Consider the following 20651-nt stretch of genomic DNA (forward strand, 5'->3'; position numbering starts at 1 on the left):
TGCTCTCCCCCTAGTACCTGGCAGACACCAATTCTACTTTGTTTCTGTGAATTTCTACTTAAGATGCCTCATATAAAGTGGAACCATTGAGTATTTGTTTTTTGGTGACAGGCTTATTTCAGTTCTGAATATTATTCTCATGTTCTGAAAATTCGTCCATGTTGTAGCATGTGATGGGATTTCTTTCCTTTTAAACGCTGAATACTATTCTATCGTATGTATGTAGCATATTTTGTTGAACATTTGGGTTGCTTCTACCTCTTGACTGTTGTGAACGATGCTGCTTTGAACATGGGTGTGCAAGTTTTTAAGACCCTGCTTTCAGTTCTTTTGAATATATACCATAAGTGCAGTTGCTGGATCATAGTTCTATTTTTAATGTTTTGAGGAATCTCCATATTGTTTTCCAAAAGTGGTCGTGCCATTTTACACTCCCACCAATAGTGCACATGGGTTCCAGTTTCTGCATATACTTGCAACACTTGTAATTTTTTTTTTGATAGTAGGCATCCTAATCAGTATCAATTGATACCTTGTTTGGTTTGGATTTCTCTGATGATTAATGATGTTAAACATCTTGTCATATGCTTTTTGGCCATTTATATATCATGTTTGGAGAAATGTTATTTCAAGTCATTTCAAGTCCTTTGCCCATATTTTAATCAGGTTATTTATTTCTTTTTGGTTGAATTGTAGGAGTTATTTATATATTCTGGATGTTATCCTCTTATCAGATACACGATTTGCGAATATTTTCTCTGATTCTGTAGGTTGTCTGTTGATTGTGTCCTTTGATACACAAAGTTTTCAAGTTTGATGTAGTGTCATTTGTTTATTTTTGCTTTTGTTGCCTGTTTTCCTTTGGCGTCATATCTAAGCAATAATTACTACGTCTATGAAGCTTTTTCCTTAACGTTTTCTTGTAGGAGTTTTATATTTTTAGGTCTTATGTTAAGGTCTTTAATCCATTTTGAGTTAGTTTTTGTGTACAATATAAAGATCCCATTCATTATTTTGCATATGGATATCCAGTTTTTCTAGCTCCACTTGTTGAAGAGACTATTTTTTTCCCTCTTGAGTGGTCTTAGCACCTAAGATATTATTTCTGGGTTCCATTTTGTTTCATTGGTCTTTTCTGTCATTATGCCCATACCACACTGTTTTGAATACTTTAGCTTTGTTTTTTGCTTTGAAATTGTGAAATGTGAAGTGTGACTCCTTCAACTTAGTTCTTTTTCAAAACTGTTTTGGCTATCTGGGCTTGCCTGAGATTCCATGTGAACTTTTAGGACAAACTTTTCAATTTTTTTTTTTTTCCCCAAAGACAGGGTTTTGCTCTGTTACCCGGGAGTGCAGTAGCACAGGCATGGATGGCTCACTGAAGCCTTGACCTACAGGGCTGAAGCATTCTGCCTGCCTTAGTCTCTGGTGGCGCTGGGACCACAGGCATGTGCCAACATACCTGACTAATGATTTGATTTTTTCTGTAGAGACAGGGTCTCACTGTGTTGCCAGGGCTGTTCTGGAACTCCTGGGCTCAAGCGATCCTCCCACCTTGGCCTCCCAAAGTGCTGGGATTACACATGTGAGCCACCATGCCCAGCCAATTTTTTTATTGGTTAAAAAAGAAAAGCCGCTGAGATTTTGATAGGGATTGTGTTGAATGATTTGGGTAGTATAGGCATCTTAGCAATATTCAGTCTTTCAATTTATGAACCCAAGATACCTTTCTTATCTGTGTCTTCTTTAAATTTCTGTCAGCCACGTTTTTTAGTTTTCAGTGTATAAGTCTTAGGTTTTATTCTGAAGTGTTTTATTTTTGATGCTACTGTAAGGGGCACTTACTTTCTTTTCCTTTTCCTCCTTCTCCTCTCCTCTCCCTTTCCCTTTCTGTCACCTTTCTCATTTTGCTCTTCTGTCTCCCCCCTTTCCTCCCCTTTTCTCCTCTTGTCTTATCTCTTTGAGACAGTCTTGCTCTGTAGCCAGGGCCAGAGTGCAGTGGCACAAGCATTGCTCACTGCAACCTCTACCTCCTGGACTCAAGCCATTCTCCCACTTCAGCCTCTGCTGGCACTACAGGTTCATGCCACCATGGCTGGCTGATTTTTTATTTTGTGTGGAGATGAGGTCTTGCCATGTTGCCTAGGCTCATCGTGACCTTCTGGGCTCAAGTTAATCTTTCTGCCAGGGCCTTCTAATGCGTTGGGATTACAGGTGTGAGCCACCATGCCCAGCCTGGAGTGTTTTTTAAATTGCCTTTTCTTGTTAATGTAATGTACTCATAATGAAACCCCTTGTTTTTCATCTGGCATATGAATCGTTATTTAAACATGACATTTATTAGCTGAAATAAATGCTGTTTCATACTGCAGCCTTGAGGATGCACTATATTGCTTTTCTCCCAAGTTATCTTGGGCAGTTCTTAGGCTGTAGATACAGATCCTGCATAAACATGATTTGGTAGTGTGCATCAGCAAGTACAGAACAAAAGGATGACAACAGCTTTTCTAGGTTTAGTTTTTTATTTTACTGAGGAAACAAACTATTTAAACGGTTTTTTTTTTTTTTAGCCAGAGATAGGGCTTTTCCAGTCAAGTAAGAGGAGAAACCACAGAAGTTTGATGTATACTGATTTGAGAATTGTTACTGGTTAATGTATTCCAAACTTTTTTAAGAGTGGGGGAACGGTTTGGAAAATCAAATTGAAATGAAGTCTCTTTGCATTGGGAGTTTGAAGGTTTCAGCCTTAGGTGAGTATAGTAGGAATTGAGAGTAAAATAACTCTCTCTAGGTCAAATGATCTCCAAGTATTAGGTTCATTTTGAAGAGAATAGATTCTATCCTAATTGAAAAAGCTGTGTGACCGTTTTCTTTAAGATGTGGTTAAGTGCAGAAGGCAAAACATTTTATGGTTATCTAGATGACTTGATTTGAATTTTCTTAATATTTGGGCAGTAAGTGAAGTTGTAGATGTCATGCCCTTTCTAATTTTTTTCTTGTAAGAAAAAATTAACGTATTTAAATAGCATCTTTCTCTTGGACAAGGTGGTTGATAGTGCTGAATATTAATGCAGTACTGTCTCAGCAAAATGAATGTCATGTGAAGCACTTGAATTCTAAACTCTGAATTTTACTTTCTGTGTAACAACATTGGTAGTTAAGTCTCATAGGTCTTTCATGCAAAGGTAAGATGTGTTTATTTTATAGTTGTGATTAGAAACACATACATGGCTTTTTTTTTTTTTTTTTGAGATGGAGTTTCGCTCTTGCTACCCAGGTTGGAGTGCAATGCCGCGATCTCGGCTCACCGCAACCTCCACCTTCCGGGTTCAAGCAGTTCTCCTGCCGCAGCCTCCCGAGTAGGTGGGACTACAGGCGTGCACCACCATGCCCGGCTAATTTTTTGTATTTTTAGTAGAGACGGGGTTTCACCATGTTGACCAGGATGGTTTCCATCTCTTGACCTTGTGATCCACCCACCTCGGCCCATGGCTTTAAGAAATTATTTTTCCCAGCAATTTGGGAGTCCGAGGCAGGCCGATCACCTGAGGTTGGGAGTTTGAGACCAGCCTGACCAATATGGTGAAAATCCGTCTCTACTAAAAATACAAAAATTAGCCGGGCTGTGGTGGTGCGCCTGTAATCCCAGCTACTCAGGAGGCTGAGGTGGGAGAATAACATGAACCTGGGAGGCAGAGATTGCAGTGAGCCAAGATATGCCACTGTACTCCAGCCTTGGCAACAGAGTAAGACCTGTCTCAAAAAAAAAAAAAAAAAAAAAAAAAAAAAAATTTTTTTTAAGGATGCAAAAGTGTGATGTTTATCTTTATAAAAAAAAAACAGTTATATTTGAGCATTAAAAAATTGGATTGGGCATGGTAGTACATACCAGTAATCCCGGCTAGTTGGGAGGCTGAGATGGGAGGATTGCTTAAACCCAGAAGTTTTGAGACTAGCCTGGGCAACATAGCAAGACCTCATCTCAAAAACACACAAAAAAATTGAGACAATTGTCAGGTATGCTGGTGCATGCCTATAGTCCTTAGCTACTCAGGAGGCTGAGGCAGGAGGATCACTTCAGCCCAGGAATTTTAGGCTGTAGTATATTTTGTTTGTACTTGTGAATAACCACTGCTCTCCAGCCTGGGCAACATAGCAAGAGCCCATTTCTTTAAAAAAAGAAAAACAAAACTGTTATTATTTTAAAGCTCAGTTCTGTTACCTTATTCTTTGTCAAAACACTACATAACATGTTACGTCAGTTAGACAAATAACTTTATTTTAACTTAAAATAATAATAACGAGACCCAAGCAATCAGAATTATTGTTTAAAATGCTAATTTTATAAATTCTTTAATATTTAGTAGCCGCTGGAGTTCTGGAGTGGGCGGAAGTGGTGGAGGATCCTCTGGTAGGTCATCAGCTGGAGCTCGAGATTCCCGCCGACAGACTCGAGTTATTCGAACAGGACGGGATCGAGGGTCTGGGCTTTTGGGCAGTCAGCCCCAGCCAGTTATTCCAGCGTCTGTCATTCCAGAGGAACTGATTTCACAGGTATGTATCTTGTAGAATACTTACTGTCAGATAACAGGACAAGGTGAGGTTTTACTGAATGTGGCGGGTTATAGTCATGACTCATATCATGAATTCGGAAATACTGTTTTTCTAGAAAGCTAAATTTTTTTTTTTTTTTTGGAGAAGGAGTCTCACTCTGCTGCCCAGGCTGGAGTACAGTGGCATGATCTTAGCTCACTGCAACGACCACCTCCTGAGTTCAAGCGATTCTTGTGCCTCAGCCTCCCAGGTAGCTGGAATTACGGGTACATGCCACTATGCCTGGCTATTTTTTTTTTATTTTGAGATGGAGTCTCGCTCTGTTGCCCAGGCTGGAGTGCAGTGGTGCGATCTCGGCTTGTTGCAACCTTTGCCTCCCGGATTCAAGTGATTCTCCTACCTCAGCTTCCTGTGTATCTGGGATTACAGGTGCATGCCACTATGCCCAGCTAATTTATTTGTATTTCTTTGTATTTTTAGTAGAGATGGAGTTTTACCTTGTTAGTCAGGCTTGTCTTGAACTCCTGCCCTCGTGATTTGCCTGCCTTGGCCTCTCAAAGTGCTAGGATTACAGGTGTGAGCCACCGTGGCTGGTGGTAATTTTTGTATTTTTTAGTAGGAGATGGAGTTTTGCCCTCTTGGCCAGGTTGGTCTTGAACTGCTGACCTCAGGTGATCTGCCTGCCTTGGCCTACTGAAGTGCTGGAATTACAGGCCTGAGCCACCATGCCTGGTCCTAGAAAGCTGATTTTGATAAAGAATTTAATCAAAAGAAAATTACCTTAACACTTCTTTTTATTTTTTATTTCAGGCCCAGGTTGTTTTACAAGGCAAATCCAGAAGTGTCATTATTCGAGAACTTCAGCGAACAAATCTTGATGTGAACCTTGCTGTAAATAATTTACTTAGCCGGGATGATGAAGATGGAGATGATGGGGATGATACAGCCAGTGAATCTTATTTGCCTGGAGGTTGGTGGTTCACTGTCATGTTTTTCTCATTTCTGGAGTGCTCTTTTGACTGGGGAATGAAATTTAAAGTACAGTAGACTTTTCTGTGTATTCTTTTCAAGGTGGTAGATATTTTTCACTGTAGAGCTGCTTGATTTGATTGTAAAGTTTCTTTTAAGGGAAAAATGAGTAAGTATTTTCCCTCAGTGGATTTGTGCTTGTTCCCAGTAAAGACATGGTGTATTTGCATAGCTTTATAACTGGGTGACACATGCCTCTAGAGTATTGTTTTTTGATGCCCTTATTACTGAAAATACGTAATAACTGGACCACATTTAGATTTTGACTATCTTATCTCTGTGATGTCACAAGTGTTGTAACGAGTGATCTTTCTTGTGATTATGTAGTAAGTAGCTCAGAAAACATTTATGCATTTGATGTTCTTTAAAATCTTCGTTAATGTAGGTTGTTGTGTTTTTCCTCAGGTGATGTCAGTCTGTAGTTTTAATGTATTCTAATTTTCAGACATCTTTCAATAGTCTGCAGATGCTCTTTGTATATGTGCTTCAGTGATGTTTGTTTCTGTTTATAGAGGATCTTATGTCTCTCCTTGATGCTGACATTCATTCTGCCCACCCAAGTGTCATTATTGATGCAGACGCCATGTTTTCTGAAGACATTAGCTATTTTGGTTACCCTTCTTTTCGTCGTTCATCGCTTTCCAGGCTAGGCTCATCTCGAGGTAATTTTGCATTTATTTATTTTGATCACAGGCTAGCTGTATGGAAACATAGTGGTAGAATCTACTTAGGTATTTGAACTTCTAATGTTGTGGTTATTGTTAGTTTTTTATGGATATTTTGGCATTGAAACGAATTAATTTTTATTTTGAAGAGCCACAGTAGTATTAGAGTTGATATTATTTACATTGTGGAATTGATGTCAAGGACTATGACTTTACCTAACTGTATTTTTAATTAAGAATGTGGATTCTGAACTAAAAGCAGAATTCTACTTCACAGTGACATGCAGCATTCAGAAAACAAGACTTAGTTTATTTGTTTAAAATAAGTAATCTGTTTATTTTAAACCCTGGTTAGATAAAATACTGAAAAATAAGAAACTGACTAGAATGTGTTTGGGATCAATATGAAATGTATGGAAATGTTTAGTTTATTAAAATGCTTTTTGATTTCATCTATTTATTTTGAGATGGATTCTCACTCTGTTGCCCAGGAAGGAGTGCAGTGGTGCTATCTTAGCTCACTGCAGCCTCCACCTCCTGGGTTCAAGAGATTCTCCTGCCTCAGCCTCCTGAGTAGCTGAAATTACAGATGCCCACCACAACGCCTAGCAAGTTTTTGTATTTTTAGTAGAGACAGGGTTTCACCATGTTAGCCAGGCTGGTCTCAAACTCCTGTCCTCAGGTGATCCATCTGCTTCAGCCTCCCAAAGTTCTGGGATTACAGGCACGAGCCACTGTGCCCCGCCTAAAATGTTAGTTTGAAATCCTTAAAAGATAAAGTACATGGTATTAGAAAGATTTTGAAATAATTAATCCTGCCTTTCTCTGTATATGTTTGTGTATAGCTTGCTTACATTATAGTTGTCAGTATTTTTACTTTCCAGAATGTAAAATTACTTGATTCAGGTAACAGAAATTACCTGTATTACTGATCTTTAAACTGGAAAATATGCCATGTTATATTAAGCGCTTGCTGTATATACTTAGTACTTAGAAATAGAGTTTTAAAATAACAGATCTGCGGTGATCTTTTAATATATGGAATGCACTATGTACTAGCTTTATGAATTTAAAAATAAGTGTATACTTTACTACCTTAAATGTATCAAGTAATATATTTTCAAATATTCAATATAAATAACTCCTTTAAATCCCCCGCCCCATCCTTTTTTTTTTTTTTTGAGATGGAGTTTCACTCTTGTTTCCCTGGCTGGAGTGCAGTGGCGTGATCTCAGCTCACTGCAACCTCTGCTTCCCGGGTTTAAGCAATTTTCCTGCCTCAGCCTCCCAAGTAACTTGGATTACAGGTGTTCACTGCCACGCCTGGCTAATTTTGTATTCTTAGTAGAGACAGGGTTACTCCACGTTGGTCAGGCTGGTCTGGAACTCCTGACCTCGTGATCCACCCACCTCAGCCTCCCAAAGTGCTGGGATTACAGGCATGAGCCACCACACCTGGCCAAATGTCTCTTTTCCTATGTTCATCCCACGTAGGCATTCCTTTTCGTTTGAACCATATGAAATAGCTAATACTTGACCACTTTTGGCCTATATGTATGGCAGTTTTGTATGGTTCAGTTATTGTTTCTAATCCTTATTTATCCTAGTCTTAGAAAGTTTATTTTGGTTACTTTATTTAAAATGCAATAAATTATGAGCAACTTGGAAAAAAACTGGCTTTTTTTTGTAGGCCAATAGCCACAGGAAACATTTTGGTAAGGAAATCATTTTATAAAGACTTAAAAAAAAAAAAAAGCCTGTTTGGTTCCTCAAAAAAATTTAAATAAGGCTTATTTGTAAAAATCCATTCTATAAAATTACTCTAAATAAAGGCTTGGATTTAAAAAATTTTTATAATTAGCTTATATTAATGGATTCATAGTTTAACCTTTTTAGGTTTTTTTCTATGTGTACATTTTTTGAGTTTGCTTATATGCCTAACATGTGGAAGTTCTAAGTCTGTGTGCTTTTTAAACCTACCAGTAGACAAATAAGGAGTGTATATTTTCTAATATATAAATGGAGTTCATAGTAAGCATTTCTCATGAAAGCCAATAATTGAAAACCCTTAGAAAAACACAAATATAGTTCCAAATAAAGCAGTTCTAGTCTAAAAACATGTAGTTGAAATATAGAAAAGTCTGCCTCTAATTTTTTAAAATACTAGGTTATAATTTCATACATTCACTTGAAAGGGTTGATGTTTTGAATGTTGCATGTCAGCCTTATTAGATATACATTTACATAAATTTTTATGAGTAGATAAACTGCTGTTAGTTGCATCCTGAAGGGTCTTTACTAGAGAGTGGCTTACTTTTATCCCACTGGTGTGACCCAATTGCATACCAGTTCTCCTTCTTCCCTTAGAGAGAGACTCTGAGCTGTTGCGTGAACGTGAATCCGTTTTACGTTTACGTGAACGAAGGTGGCTTGATGGAGCCTCATTTGATAATGAAAGGGGCTCTACCAGCAAGGAAGGAGAGCCAAACCTGGATAAGAAGAATGCACCTGTTCAAAGTCCAGTATCTCTTGGAGAAGATTTGCAGTGGTGGCCTGATAAGGTATTTGGAAAAAATTCACAGCACTTCTATTTAAATGGGTCCCTGACAACCCCTCCCTCCAAAGTTTCCATTTTATTTATTCTGCTTTTTGTACTATCACTCAATGAAAAACAGAAACATAAAAGCAATATTTTTGCTTTGTTTTAAAATATAAATAGAATATATCTTTATTTGGCTCTCCATGAGTCATCTCAGTGAGATGTATTCAGTGGTGCAATGTTATCCTACTACTTGATGAAGTAAATCAGAGAAATTAGGATGGTAGATCTAGATAACACATCAGCATTTTATTCCAGTACTTCTTTTCTGGTAATAATTACTCCAATGAGGTGATGTTACATTCCTTGGTAGAAATTTGTTTTGTCAAATTTATGAAGTCAGGTGGACACCAGTTTCTGCAGGTCATGGTTTTGGTCATCGATACAGCATGTATATCCTGACAAGATTAGGGATCTGTGTTTCTTTGATTAGTTGACCATGCCATTTAATGGCATTGAGTTCTGACAGATCCTTTGTGGTGTAGGAGACAAGCTGACTGAACAGGAATGGGCTAGGGGAGTTATGCTGTGCATCCTGAGGAATAGTGCAATGACTGGATTGTAGAAAGCATCTGGGATTTGGTAATTGATTTGAATCTTTGAAAATACATTACTGCCGTCTATGGCCATACCACCCTGAATGCAAAAAAAACAAAAACCCCAAAAAACAAACAAAAAAATCACTGCTGTAAGTGAAACAGAGTTGATGCATTCTGTGGATGGTTCTGTATGTAACTGATAGTTTGTCTTCAGAGGCTCTTACTGGAACCCATATGTTTTTCACTTATATTTTAGTGTGTCTCTTCTTATTTCCAGAACCATGTGGGTAGGAAATTTTTAAAGCAGAAATAAACTAAAAGAACATGGGGACTTTGAGGCCCTACTAGCAGATAAAGAGAGTCGGATATGAATTTCTTTTCTTTCTTTGATTTTGAACTTGAATTTGGGATATTGAAGGGATATATTATTTAACTTTCCAAATTTATGTTTCCATAGTTACTGTGAGTCTTGTAGTAGTTCATTTATTTTCCTCTGCATTCAGCTCATGCAGCAAGCTTGAATGCAAGAAGGAACATGAATTTTAATCAGTCTCTTTGGAAGCAAAAGGTTATTCTGTTTTCTCTGGCAGCTGCCATACTTTCCCTGAATTGCATTCTCTTACTTGTTTCCCTAAAACTAGAAATGTCCAGAGTTCTACTTTTACTTCATGTGGTAGGGAGTGATTTAAACCAATGGGCTTTTACTTTTTAATTTTCTGTTGGTACATCATTTACTGTTTCCTATTTCTCTTGCCTGGATCATGTTAGAGCTATGTGAATTTCATATTGGCTGGAAGTAAAAGAGGAGTGTTTATGTTTAAATAGGGCCATCTCATTACTAATCTAGGCTTCTTTATCATGTATTATTTTTGATTAATGAAAATATTTCTGAATAGTACTAGTTTAGCAAGTTTTTTCCCTAGCCATTATATCCTCTGTTAGATTTAACTAGTGCTTGTTGGCCTGGCTAAAAAGATGGTAGATATATTTTTAAGTATACCTTGTTTTTAGAGACAGTTTTAAGTGCATCGTCAAATCTTGGCACTGTATAGACTTTTAGTGCATCATTTCCTTGGTTTGTTTAGACACTGAGTGAATGGAAGAAGAGTGGTATGTGAAACAGTATATCGTACCTATATTCTTTTTATAGTCTTTAAATTTAAACACCAAATTTAAAACATCAACATCGGAAAAAAACTTTTTACTAGCACATGATTGAAATCTAGAAATTTATACTTGAATTCTGCACAAGAAGATAGCTTAAGCCTTTAACTAAACTGTTAAGCGTTAGCGTAGTGATCAGTAAATGCCATCAGGTGCTTGTTTGCAGCACTGAGTGATACAAGAGAATGCAGAGCGCCATTAAAGGGAACGAAGAGCTTGTTTTTAAGAAACTTTAGCAAAACGAAATATTATACAGGGCACGTGACAAATACCATGGGAAACTGGCAATATGTGGGACCTATGTAGATTTCCCAGAATTAGTTAGGGTGGTGATTCCTGAGGGGCACAAGGTTTTAGGGCAAGGCTTGATGGGGAATAGAGAGGTAGGTAGAAAATGCCCGGAATAGGGTGTCAGGATGCGCTTGGTATATACCACTGCTGATAGGCGGTACCAGCACCAGATGAGAATGGTCTGCCAAGAATAGGGGCTTGTTTAATGAGGGGTCCAGTAGGAATTCCCAGCTCAGAACTGTTGGAATGTTATGCTCAGACTAACACTGGGAAACCAGGACGGTTGGAGAGCATGCATCTATCATTTTATCTCCTTCATGCAACAGGCATTGCTGCTGATTGCCTAGTACCTGGCTATTTTTGGGTGTTATATTAATCACAAGATTAGATATTGAGCCTGTCTTATGAAACGTTTGAGGTTTAGTGCAGGAGAACGGTGATGATTAGTCATCCAAAGTAATATTCTTAAAAGGTGGCTTTCTTTATAATCTTGATTGGGGTTTTCTTTTTTTAAAAAATCATGGTGACTGTCGCATTATTTTGACTGAATGTTATTTCTACATTCTCGACATTATCAGGCTGCTAAAGGATAGTCTTAATTTTGTACACAATAATAAACTTGGAATACAGCTGGAAAAGACCTTTTGGCTTGCCTCTGATCCATTCATTTTTATGGATAAACAAACTTCATGCCTTTGCTTATTTCATATGGCTTTAAACGGCAGATTCAGCAATGAAGTTACTCTTTAAATATGGAAAGGAGTAGTAGCTTTTTTTTAAGGAGTGGGGATAATCAAAATACGCATTCTAGAATTTCAGAAATTACCTAATACAACACTCTTATATGTTAAGTGTGGTTGTTAGTGTCCATAGTAATTTTCATTTTGCCTTTTGTTAAGGTACAAGGTTAATTCTCTTGGTAAATAAACTAGATTAGTACCTACCTTCCCAGGATCCGTGTAGAGGTACAGCTAGTTCTTGAGAATTTTACTTTTTTGTTTTGAGATGGAGTTTTCTTCTTGTTGCCCAGGCTGAAGTGTAGTGATGCGATCTCGGTTCATTGCAACCTCCGATTCTTTTGCCTCAGCTTCCCAGTAACTGGGGATTACAGGCAACCTCCACCATGCCCGGCTAATTTTTTGTATTTTTAATAGAGATGGGGTTTCACCATGTTGGCCAGGCTTGTCACCAACTCCTGACCTCAGATGATCCACCCGCCTTGGCCTGCCAAAGTGTTGGAATTTCAGGTATGAGCCATGGTGCCCAACAATTTCACCATTTTGTAAGCTAATAGAATTCTTTTAATGGTAGAATATTCTCTCTTTTTTAAGGTTTTGTGATATAGTCTTGAACTGAAAATATTTGAGGTGACTGTAAAATACGAATATTTCCCAAAATTAGTCTTTGAGTTAAATGTCAAAATTAATATAATATAAAAGCATAATTAAAAACTATCATGGGATCTTGAAAGCTCCATAAAGACAGAAGTGAGGGTCATTCAGTCATTACTAATTTAGAAACCTTGATCAAATATATGTCATGTCTTAGGCCTTTTGTTAGATGTTAGGGTGAGTTTGTAGGAAGAAGAAAAATAATGTTTATCTATTTGAATGAGTACCATAATAGAGTCCATCCATACATGCATTGTAGCCACACAGTAGCACACGAGGCATTGGGAAATCGCAGGAGGCTGCACAGAATGATTACAAAGAGTGTGGACTCTAAAGTGAAACTGCTGCATTTCCTATCCTAACCCTGCCACTATCTGGTTGTGTGACCTTGATCAAGTTCTTTAACTTTTCTCTGCCTTGGTTTTCTCATAAGATAGAGATAGTAATAATTTTTACATTGTTGGTTTGTTATGATATTTAAATGAGTTAGTCTATGTAAAGTGCAAAGAGCAAGGAGAAGCATGGTCCTATCCTAGGAAGAGAGAACAAGGCGATTCCTGCAGGTCATGGGAGGGTGAGAGAGCCCAGTTGGGTATTTCCAAGTAGGTTCATGTGGCAATTGCATTTTATGTGCCAGGTTCTCTGTTAATAGTGAATTGGGCACAGACCAAAAAGATACAGATCATTCCTGCCCCCTTGTCTGACTGGTCTAGAATGAATGCAAGTTATGAAAACATTTTATTATAGTAATAATTTAGTGCAGTAGGAAATTAAGGGTAGCCTATATGTACCAAAGTGAGAAGGGGAGGGAGTGCCTAAGCCTGTGCTCTAAGTCCAAAGTCGTGATGGTCACTGTCGAACTAGCCAAGTTTATACTGGTTTCTGAAAGTTTTTACACCAAAACATCAACTTTCTTATTATGCTGTCTCTACTCCCTAGAATCCATTTTTCTCTCTTCTCTCTCCATCTCCCTCTCTTCAGTCCTCACTCCTCCCATACTCCACCCACTTCTCTCTCCCCCTCCCTTTATTCACCCTACTCTAGCTATTCTTTCTATCCTTCCATCTATCCACCTATCCATCTAACCATCTATTGCATCTGCTGATTTTTAATGTTTTTCTGGCTTATGTAACCGCTTGTGTTATTTTGTATTTCTGGAATTGCTTTGATAATTCAGTTACTTTGGTGAGAAGAGGTAATCTTTCAATTAGGTGGTTCTATAACGTGGCCCCATTTTTACTTCTCATTTTTGCTATTTATTTTTCCTAGATTAGAAATGTAAGAATATGGGGCTGAATGTCTACATGTAAATTATAATTATATATGTGTTTATACCAATCTACTTCCAACAAGAATCTAAACCAAACACATTTTATAAGGCCCAAGCTAGACAAAGACACCAGAGGAAAAGAAAACCATAGGCTAATATCTTTGAATATTGATATAGAAATCCTCAAAAAAAAAAAATTCGGAAACTGAATTCAATAAATATCAAAAAGATTATACATCATGACCAGGTGGAATTTATTCCTGGCATTTAAGTCTGGCTTTATATATACGCATTAATCAGTGTGATAGATCATCCTAGCAGTATGAAACCTGAAAATCACATGAACACCTTGATAGACGCAGAAAAAGCATTTGAAAAAGTTGAGCATTCTTTCTTGATAAAAACTCTTTTGGCAGTTTAAATGTGGAAGGAAAGCTCCTCGATTTAATGGAGTCCATATGTGAAAACACTCAATAGCTAACAATCAACAGGAAGCAACTCAGAGCTTTTCCACTAACTTTTCTTTTTTTTGTTTTGAGCGGAGTCTCGCTCTGTCACCCAGGCTGGAGTATAGTCCAGTGTCGCGATCTCCGCTCACTGCAACCTCTGTCTCCCGGGTTCAAGTGATTTTCCTGCCTCAGCCTCCTGAGTAGCTGGGACTTCAGGCATGTGCCACCACACCTGGCTAATTTTTTGTATTTTTAGTAGAGATGGTGTTTCACTGTGTTAGCCAGGATGGTCTTGATCTCCTGACCTCATGATCTACCCACCTTGCCCTCCCAGAGTGCTGGGATTACAGGCGTGTGCCACTGCACCCGGCTGCTTTTCCACTAACATTTAATGCAAGGCAGGGATCCCTACTTTTGCCAGTTCTATTCAGCATAGTACTAGAAGTACTAATGATCATCAAACAAGAAAAAGAAATAAAAGACATCCAGATTGAAAAGGAAGAAGTACAGCTATCTCTATTTGCAGATGACATGATCCTCTATGTAGACCCCCCTGCCAAAATTCCATTAAAAAAACCTGTTAGAACTATTACATTCAGTAATGTTGCAGGCTACAAGGTCAACATACAAAAATCAGTAGTATTTCTATACACAAAATAGCAGCCTAGCTAAAAAAGAAACGAAGAAAAGAAATCTTGGCCAGGTACTATGGCTCATGCTTGTTATCTCAGCACTTTAGGAGGCTGAAGTGGGAGGATCACTTGTGCCCAGGGAGCTTCATAGATGGGAAGAATTAGTATTGTTAAACTTAGTCATGTTACCCAAAGTAATGTGCAGATTTATATGTAATCGCTAACAGAATTCCAGTGGCACTCTTCACAGAAATAGAAAAGGAGCCCTAAAATTTGTAAAGAACCATAAAATACCCCAAATTGTGAAAGCAATAATGGGAAAGTTGGAGGCGCCATATTTCTTGATTTAAAATAATATTACAAAGCTATAAGCAATCAAAACCATATGGTACTGGCATGAAAACAGAAACATAGACCAATGGAACAGAATAGAGAGCCCAGAAATAAATTCAAATGTATTATTGACTAATTTTTGACAAGGGTCCCAAAGGGGAAAAGATAGTCTCTTCAGTAAGTGGTACTGGGAAAATTGGATTCTTATCTTAGACAATACAAAAATCAACTCAGAATAGACAAAATACCTGGATGTAAAATCTGAAACCATAAACACCATAAGAAAATACAAGGAAAGCTTCTTGATGTTGCTCATGGCAGTGATTTTTTTTTTGGATTTCACACCAAAAACTCAGACGTCAAAAGTAAGAATAAGTAAATGGAACTGCATGAAATGAAAAGCCTTTGTATATAGTAAAAAACAATCAGTAAAATAAAAAGGCATCCTATAAACTGAAAAAATATTTGTAAACAATGCATCTGATAAGGAGTTAATATCCAGAATTTATAAGAACACTTGAAGTCAATAGCAGAAAAATAACCTGATTAAAAAATGGGTAAGGACCTTCAAAGAGGTTTCTCCAAAGAAGACATAAATATGGCTAATAGATTTTTGAAAAGGTGCTTAATGTCAGTAATTGTCAGGGAAATGCAAATTAAAACCACTGTGAGATACCATCTCATACCCATTAGGATCGTTGTTATCAAAAAGACAAGAGATGGCAAATGCTGCAAGGGTACAGAGGAAAGACAACCCTTGTATGCTGTTGGGAATGTAGATTGGTTCAGCTATTATGGAAACCAGTATGGAAGTTCCTAAAGAACTTAGAAATAGAGCCACCATAGGACCCAGCAATCCCTATTCTGTACATCCTCAGAGGAAATGAAATCATGCCTCCTAAAAGTATCCACACTCTCATGTTCATTGTAGTATTATTTATAGTAGGTAATATCTGGCAAAAACTTTTAATATCTGGAAAAAACTTAAGTGTCCTTCATAGACAGATGGATAAAGAAAACACACACACGGACAAATGGATACAGAGAGAGAGAGAGGGTGCCCGCGAGCGAGCAGAAAAAAAGGAAAATTATTCAACTTAAAAAAGGAGATCCTGCCATTTGCCACAACATGCAACATGGATGGACCTGGAGGACATTATGCTAAGTGAAATAAGTCAGATACAGGGAAAAAACACGTTGCACAATCTCACTTATATGTGAGGTAGAGAATAAAGCAGTGGTTACCATGGGCTGACAAAGTAGTGGGGTGCGAGGGGGAGGGAAAATGGGGTTAAAGGATACACAGCAGACACATAGGCTGCACATCTAGAGCTGTGTTTATGTCAGGAGGATTGCGGTTAATAATATGGTATTGTATTATGCATTTTTGTTAAGTAGATTTTAGCTGCTCTTGTCACAAAATAGTAACTGTGAGGTAATAGATGTGTTAATCTACTATAGTAACAATGTAAATATCTACGTGTATCCTGTAACATGTTGTAAACTTCAAATATATGCAATAAAATTTATTTAGACAGATATTTGAAAAGGTGCTTTTTTTTTGAGACAAGAGTCTTGCTCTGTCGCCTAGGCTAGAATGCAGTGCCATGATCTTGGCTCACTGCCTCCCAAGTTGAAGTGATTTTTGTGCCTCAGCCTCCCAAGTAGCTGGGATTACAGGGATGTGCCACCATGCCCAGCTAGTTTTTCGTATTTTTAGTAGAGGACAGGGTTTTGCCATGTTGGCCTGGCCAGTCTCAAACTCCTGACCTCCCTCAAATGATCTGCCTGCCTTGGCCTCCCAAAGTGCTGGAATTTACAGGCATGAGCCATGGTGCCTGACCAAAATTTATTTTAATAAAAGGAATCTAAAGGGACTTAAAAGGGGAAAGATACAGCCACAGTAGTAGCAGAGACTGTTAAAAGTTAAACACAAAGAGCTAAATAATAAAAGTTAAAGGGAAAGGAGGGAGAAAAGTTACAGAGAAATCTATTCTAGGTAAACTTGCTGAAGCTGAACATAAGAACTTTGCTTTGTGCTCTGTAACAAAACTGTTTCAATTTGAGGGATGCACACATTGTGTATTTTCACTAAGCTCCCAGAGACATGCTTGATAAGAGTTGTGTGATGAAGCAAAAGCGATACAGCAACTCATTTCCGTTAATTAATATTAACTGGTGGGGCGTGTTGGCTGATGCCTGTTATCCCAGCACTTTGGGGAGCCAAAGTGGGGTGATCACTTGAGGTCAGGAGTTGGAGACTAGCCTGACTAACATGGTGAAACCTTGTATCTACTAAAAACAGAAAAATTAGCTGGGCCGGATAGTGTGCACTGGTAATCCCAGCTACTTGGAGGCTGTGGTGGGAGAATCGCTGGAACCTGGGAGGCAGAGGTTGCAGTGAGCCAGGATTGCTCCACTGCACTCCACCATGGGAGACAGTGAGATTCTGTCTTTCTGCTAAAAAAAAAAAAAAAAAAAAAAAAACTTTAATATTTCTTACCGTTCTGGATCTTTTTTACTGAGTCCAGAGGAAACAATAAGTAGATTTATTCCCACCAGCCTTTTATATTGTAGGGTTGTATGTTACTCTCTTTGAATGGTGTTGAGAGGAAATGGATCTGTTTCATTTGACCCCTTGTTTAAGCTCTTTGGAGCAACCTCCTTGTTGGAACCTGCTGACGAGACTTGCTGCTTGCACATTGCTTCACCTTCTTTGTACTTTCCACACTGAGGAGAATGAAGCCAGAGGATTCTAAAAGTGAAATTGGCTGGGGAAGGTCTTTGTTTTTATTGACATTGGAAACTTCCAGGATTAACTAGATGTGTCACAAATGTAATTTAATGCGAAGTAAGAACAAAATGAAAAATGATCATAAGAAGGAAAAGAACCTGGGCATAAAAAGCGAATGGAAAAGTGGATAGGCAGAGAGAAATGCAGTGTGAATAGACACAGCTGGCCAAATCACACAGTGTATCCTGTAGTTGCCATCTATTCCAATCATAACACGCAGTACATTGTATTTAGTCACAGGAGTTGGGGCTGCTACCTAATGATAAAATTGGTATTTGCTCATAGTAGAAAAAATGTGAAAACCAAGTTTTATGGGACAAAATTTAGCAATAGAGAGGCTGACTTTTTCAGAATATAAATCAGTAAACATAGGTGTGGCCAGTTAATAGACTTGGTGTTGCTGGGCCAAGTGTTTTCTTTAAAGCTCTGGCCACTGTGTTATGTCTTGAATTTTTAATACTTTGCCTCACCCTTTGGGGAAGGATTTCTAGTTACATTTATGACCCATTTATGTTAGACAGTTGCAGATTTACCGATTCAACCTCTTTTTGTTGAAAAATAGAGCTACAAACTACTGTTCTTTAAGGAAACGTGCATAGCCACTTTCTCTAGTTGAGTTGAGCAGATGTCAGTTTGCTCAGAAACAGCAATTAATATTTCACAAAAACAATAAAAGTGTTGTTTTCTATGAGTTATGAAATGAGTGAGCTAAAATTCTGTCCTGTGTGTGTATTCGATTGTTTCGTATTTCCCTATGTATAATACATTTCTTTTATATGGATAAATCTGAAGCAGGCAAGAAGTAGTAGGTGATTTTTTTTTGTCTTCTTCTTGTGGTGGTAGTTGTGCTGTTCATTGTCATTTGTCCATAGTGGGTGTTCAGGGCCTCTGGGAGTTTAATTGGCTCATTCAGGCCCTATCGCCTTGGGGAACATTGGCCTATCTGAAAGCTAAAGGCAGGTCACTTGCAAGAGGGCCTCGCTGAGCAGGCACCATGGTCTTGTTATTGGGATGGTTGTTGAGGATTGTGCTGCTCTAGTAAGGCATTTACCCAAAGAAGCTGGAGTTAAGATTCATTCAACAGTTGGTTAGTGTGTCCCTGCTTTGTGCCGTATACCAAGCTGGCATATGGTAATGGCATAAGTCGTGAGTATGATACTGGCTTTTCCACAAGAAATTCAGTGGGGAACACAAACATTCACGGAGAATATAATGTGATCACAATGTGACCAGCGCTGGACTGAAAGTGTGAATAAAGTGCCGTAGGGGTTCAGAATGGGAAATGACCAATACTGCCTGAGAGATTTGGCAAAGGCATCACAGAGGAGATGGCATTTAAAAGCAGCATTTTTAAGGTGAGGTGGGCATTGACCAAGATACAAAGGTATTCCAAATGTATTAGGTGTGGGCCTAGAGTCACGAAAGATCATGATGTGTTTGAGGAACAATGAAAAATACAGTTGCTGCTATGTGGTGGGGAGTAGGAGAAGAGGTGGGATGGAGATGACTGGACAATTTGCCAAGCAAGGAGTTAGTAATTAAGAAGCCAGCAGAGTCCTCAGAGAAGTGACTTGATGTGGTTGATGGGGCTTTGTTTTGTTGTATTTCGTTAGTTTTAAGGAGGTGAACATTACTGGCACGATGGGAGAAAGATAAAAACAGGAAAAATTGAAAGTCAGTTATGAGAATGCTAACGATTGTTCAAGGAAATTGTGAGGATCTCAAACAAAGCAGGGGTATGGGGTAAGAGAAGAGTCTGAGAGGAATTTGAGACCAATGTAGACATGGGAATCTGGAGTACCCCTCAACTCTTCTTTTCCGCTCATCAATCGATTCGATTGTCATGTCTCCCATTACTGGATGGGTGATGATGTTATTCATAGAGATAGGGACTACAGGGAAGGCAAAGCTTTACAGGAGGTGGTGATTGCTCTTTTAAGACAGCTGTAGGTAAGTCTGGAGATAATGAGATTTACCCATTTAAAAGCATGATGCTGTAGTGGATGCAGTCACTGAGGCTGGAAGGTGAAGCCATCTGTGGCAGGGAGTGCATGGCAGTGCCAGGGAGATGGAAAAATGATGATGGAGTCATGAGGGCAGGTGGAAGACCAGTAGAGAATGGTGACCTGTGAAATGGGGAGAGGATGGGTTCCAGAACAGATAATGAACAGAGGCAAATTATTTGACGAGCATGAAGAGAAGATGCACTGATTAAGTACATTGGGCATTGATTTGGGAGTTGGAAAAAAGATTGTAACCATCTTTGAAAACTGGCAAGGCGAAACATATGCCAGACAATAATTCACTTTACCACTTTGGACTGAAGGAGAGATTAGTTTGGGTGGTTGTTGGGCGACAGGAGAAGGAGTTGAATCCAATGTGTGTGTATGGGTTATCTTTAAATAGGGCAGGAAGACCCTTTTTCTCTGAGATGGGGAGAAGGAAGGAGATAAGAATGGTGCTTTCATTAAGCACATCCAGAGCTAGGAATATTGAGGAAGTGTGTGCCTGAGAACTATCATTTTCTGGGCGAGGCGAAGATGAAGTTAGGGGAGATTAGTCATAGTCAGATTTAATTGTGCGCTTTTTGCACTGGGCTCTGTGCTGTGTAGTTTATACATCTGACCCTTGAACTGTGAGGGGATTAGGAGCACTCACTTCATGCAGTTGAAATCTACGTAACTTATGACTCCCCCAAAACTTAAACTCCTTGTAGGCCCCCCCCCGGTTGAATGGGAGCCTTACTCACAACATAAAGTTGATTAACACATATTTTGTTATATGTAGTATATACTGTATTGTACAATAAGAAAATATTGTTAAGAAAATTAAAAGTAAAAGAACATTTATTTAGTATTCATTAAGTGGAAGTGGATTGCCATTAAGATCTTCATTCTTATCTTCACATTGAATAGTCTGAGGGAAGGGGATGAAAGAGTTA

General features: G+C 38.5%; 1 protein-coding gene across 8 annotated transcripts in view; it reads left to right on the forward strand.

The window, feature by feature from the left end:
• Positions 1-20651, forward strand: part of UBR5 (ubiquitin protein ligase E3 component n-recognin 5) — a 160562-nt gene that overhangs the window by 62695 nt on the left and 77216 nt on the right. For 5 of the 8 annotated variants that reach the window (XM_054246352.2, XM_054246353.2, XM_054246354.2 and 2 more), the window contains exons 6-9: positions 4365-4554; positions 5365-5524; positions 6096-6245; positions 8598-8809. In XM_054246352.2, coding sequence (XP_054102327.1) covers positions 4365-4554; positions 5365-5524; positions 6096-6245; positions 8598-8809 — 712 coding nt within the window. The remainder of the gene's footprint in view (positions 1-4364; positions 4555-5364; positions 5525-6095; positions 6246-8597; positions 8810-20651) is intronic. The other 3 variants (XM_054246356.2, XM_054246358.2, XM_078353429.1) reach the window with 1 other exon arrangement.

The sequence above is a fragment of the Callithrix jacchus genome, chromosome 16, assembly GCF_049354715.1.
Source record: "Callithrix jacchus isolate 240 chromosome 16, calJac240_pri, whole genome shotgun sequence".
Classification (NCBI taxonomy): Eukaryota; Metazoa; Chordata; class Mammalia; order Primates; family Cebidae; genus Callithrix; species Callithrix jacchus.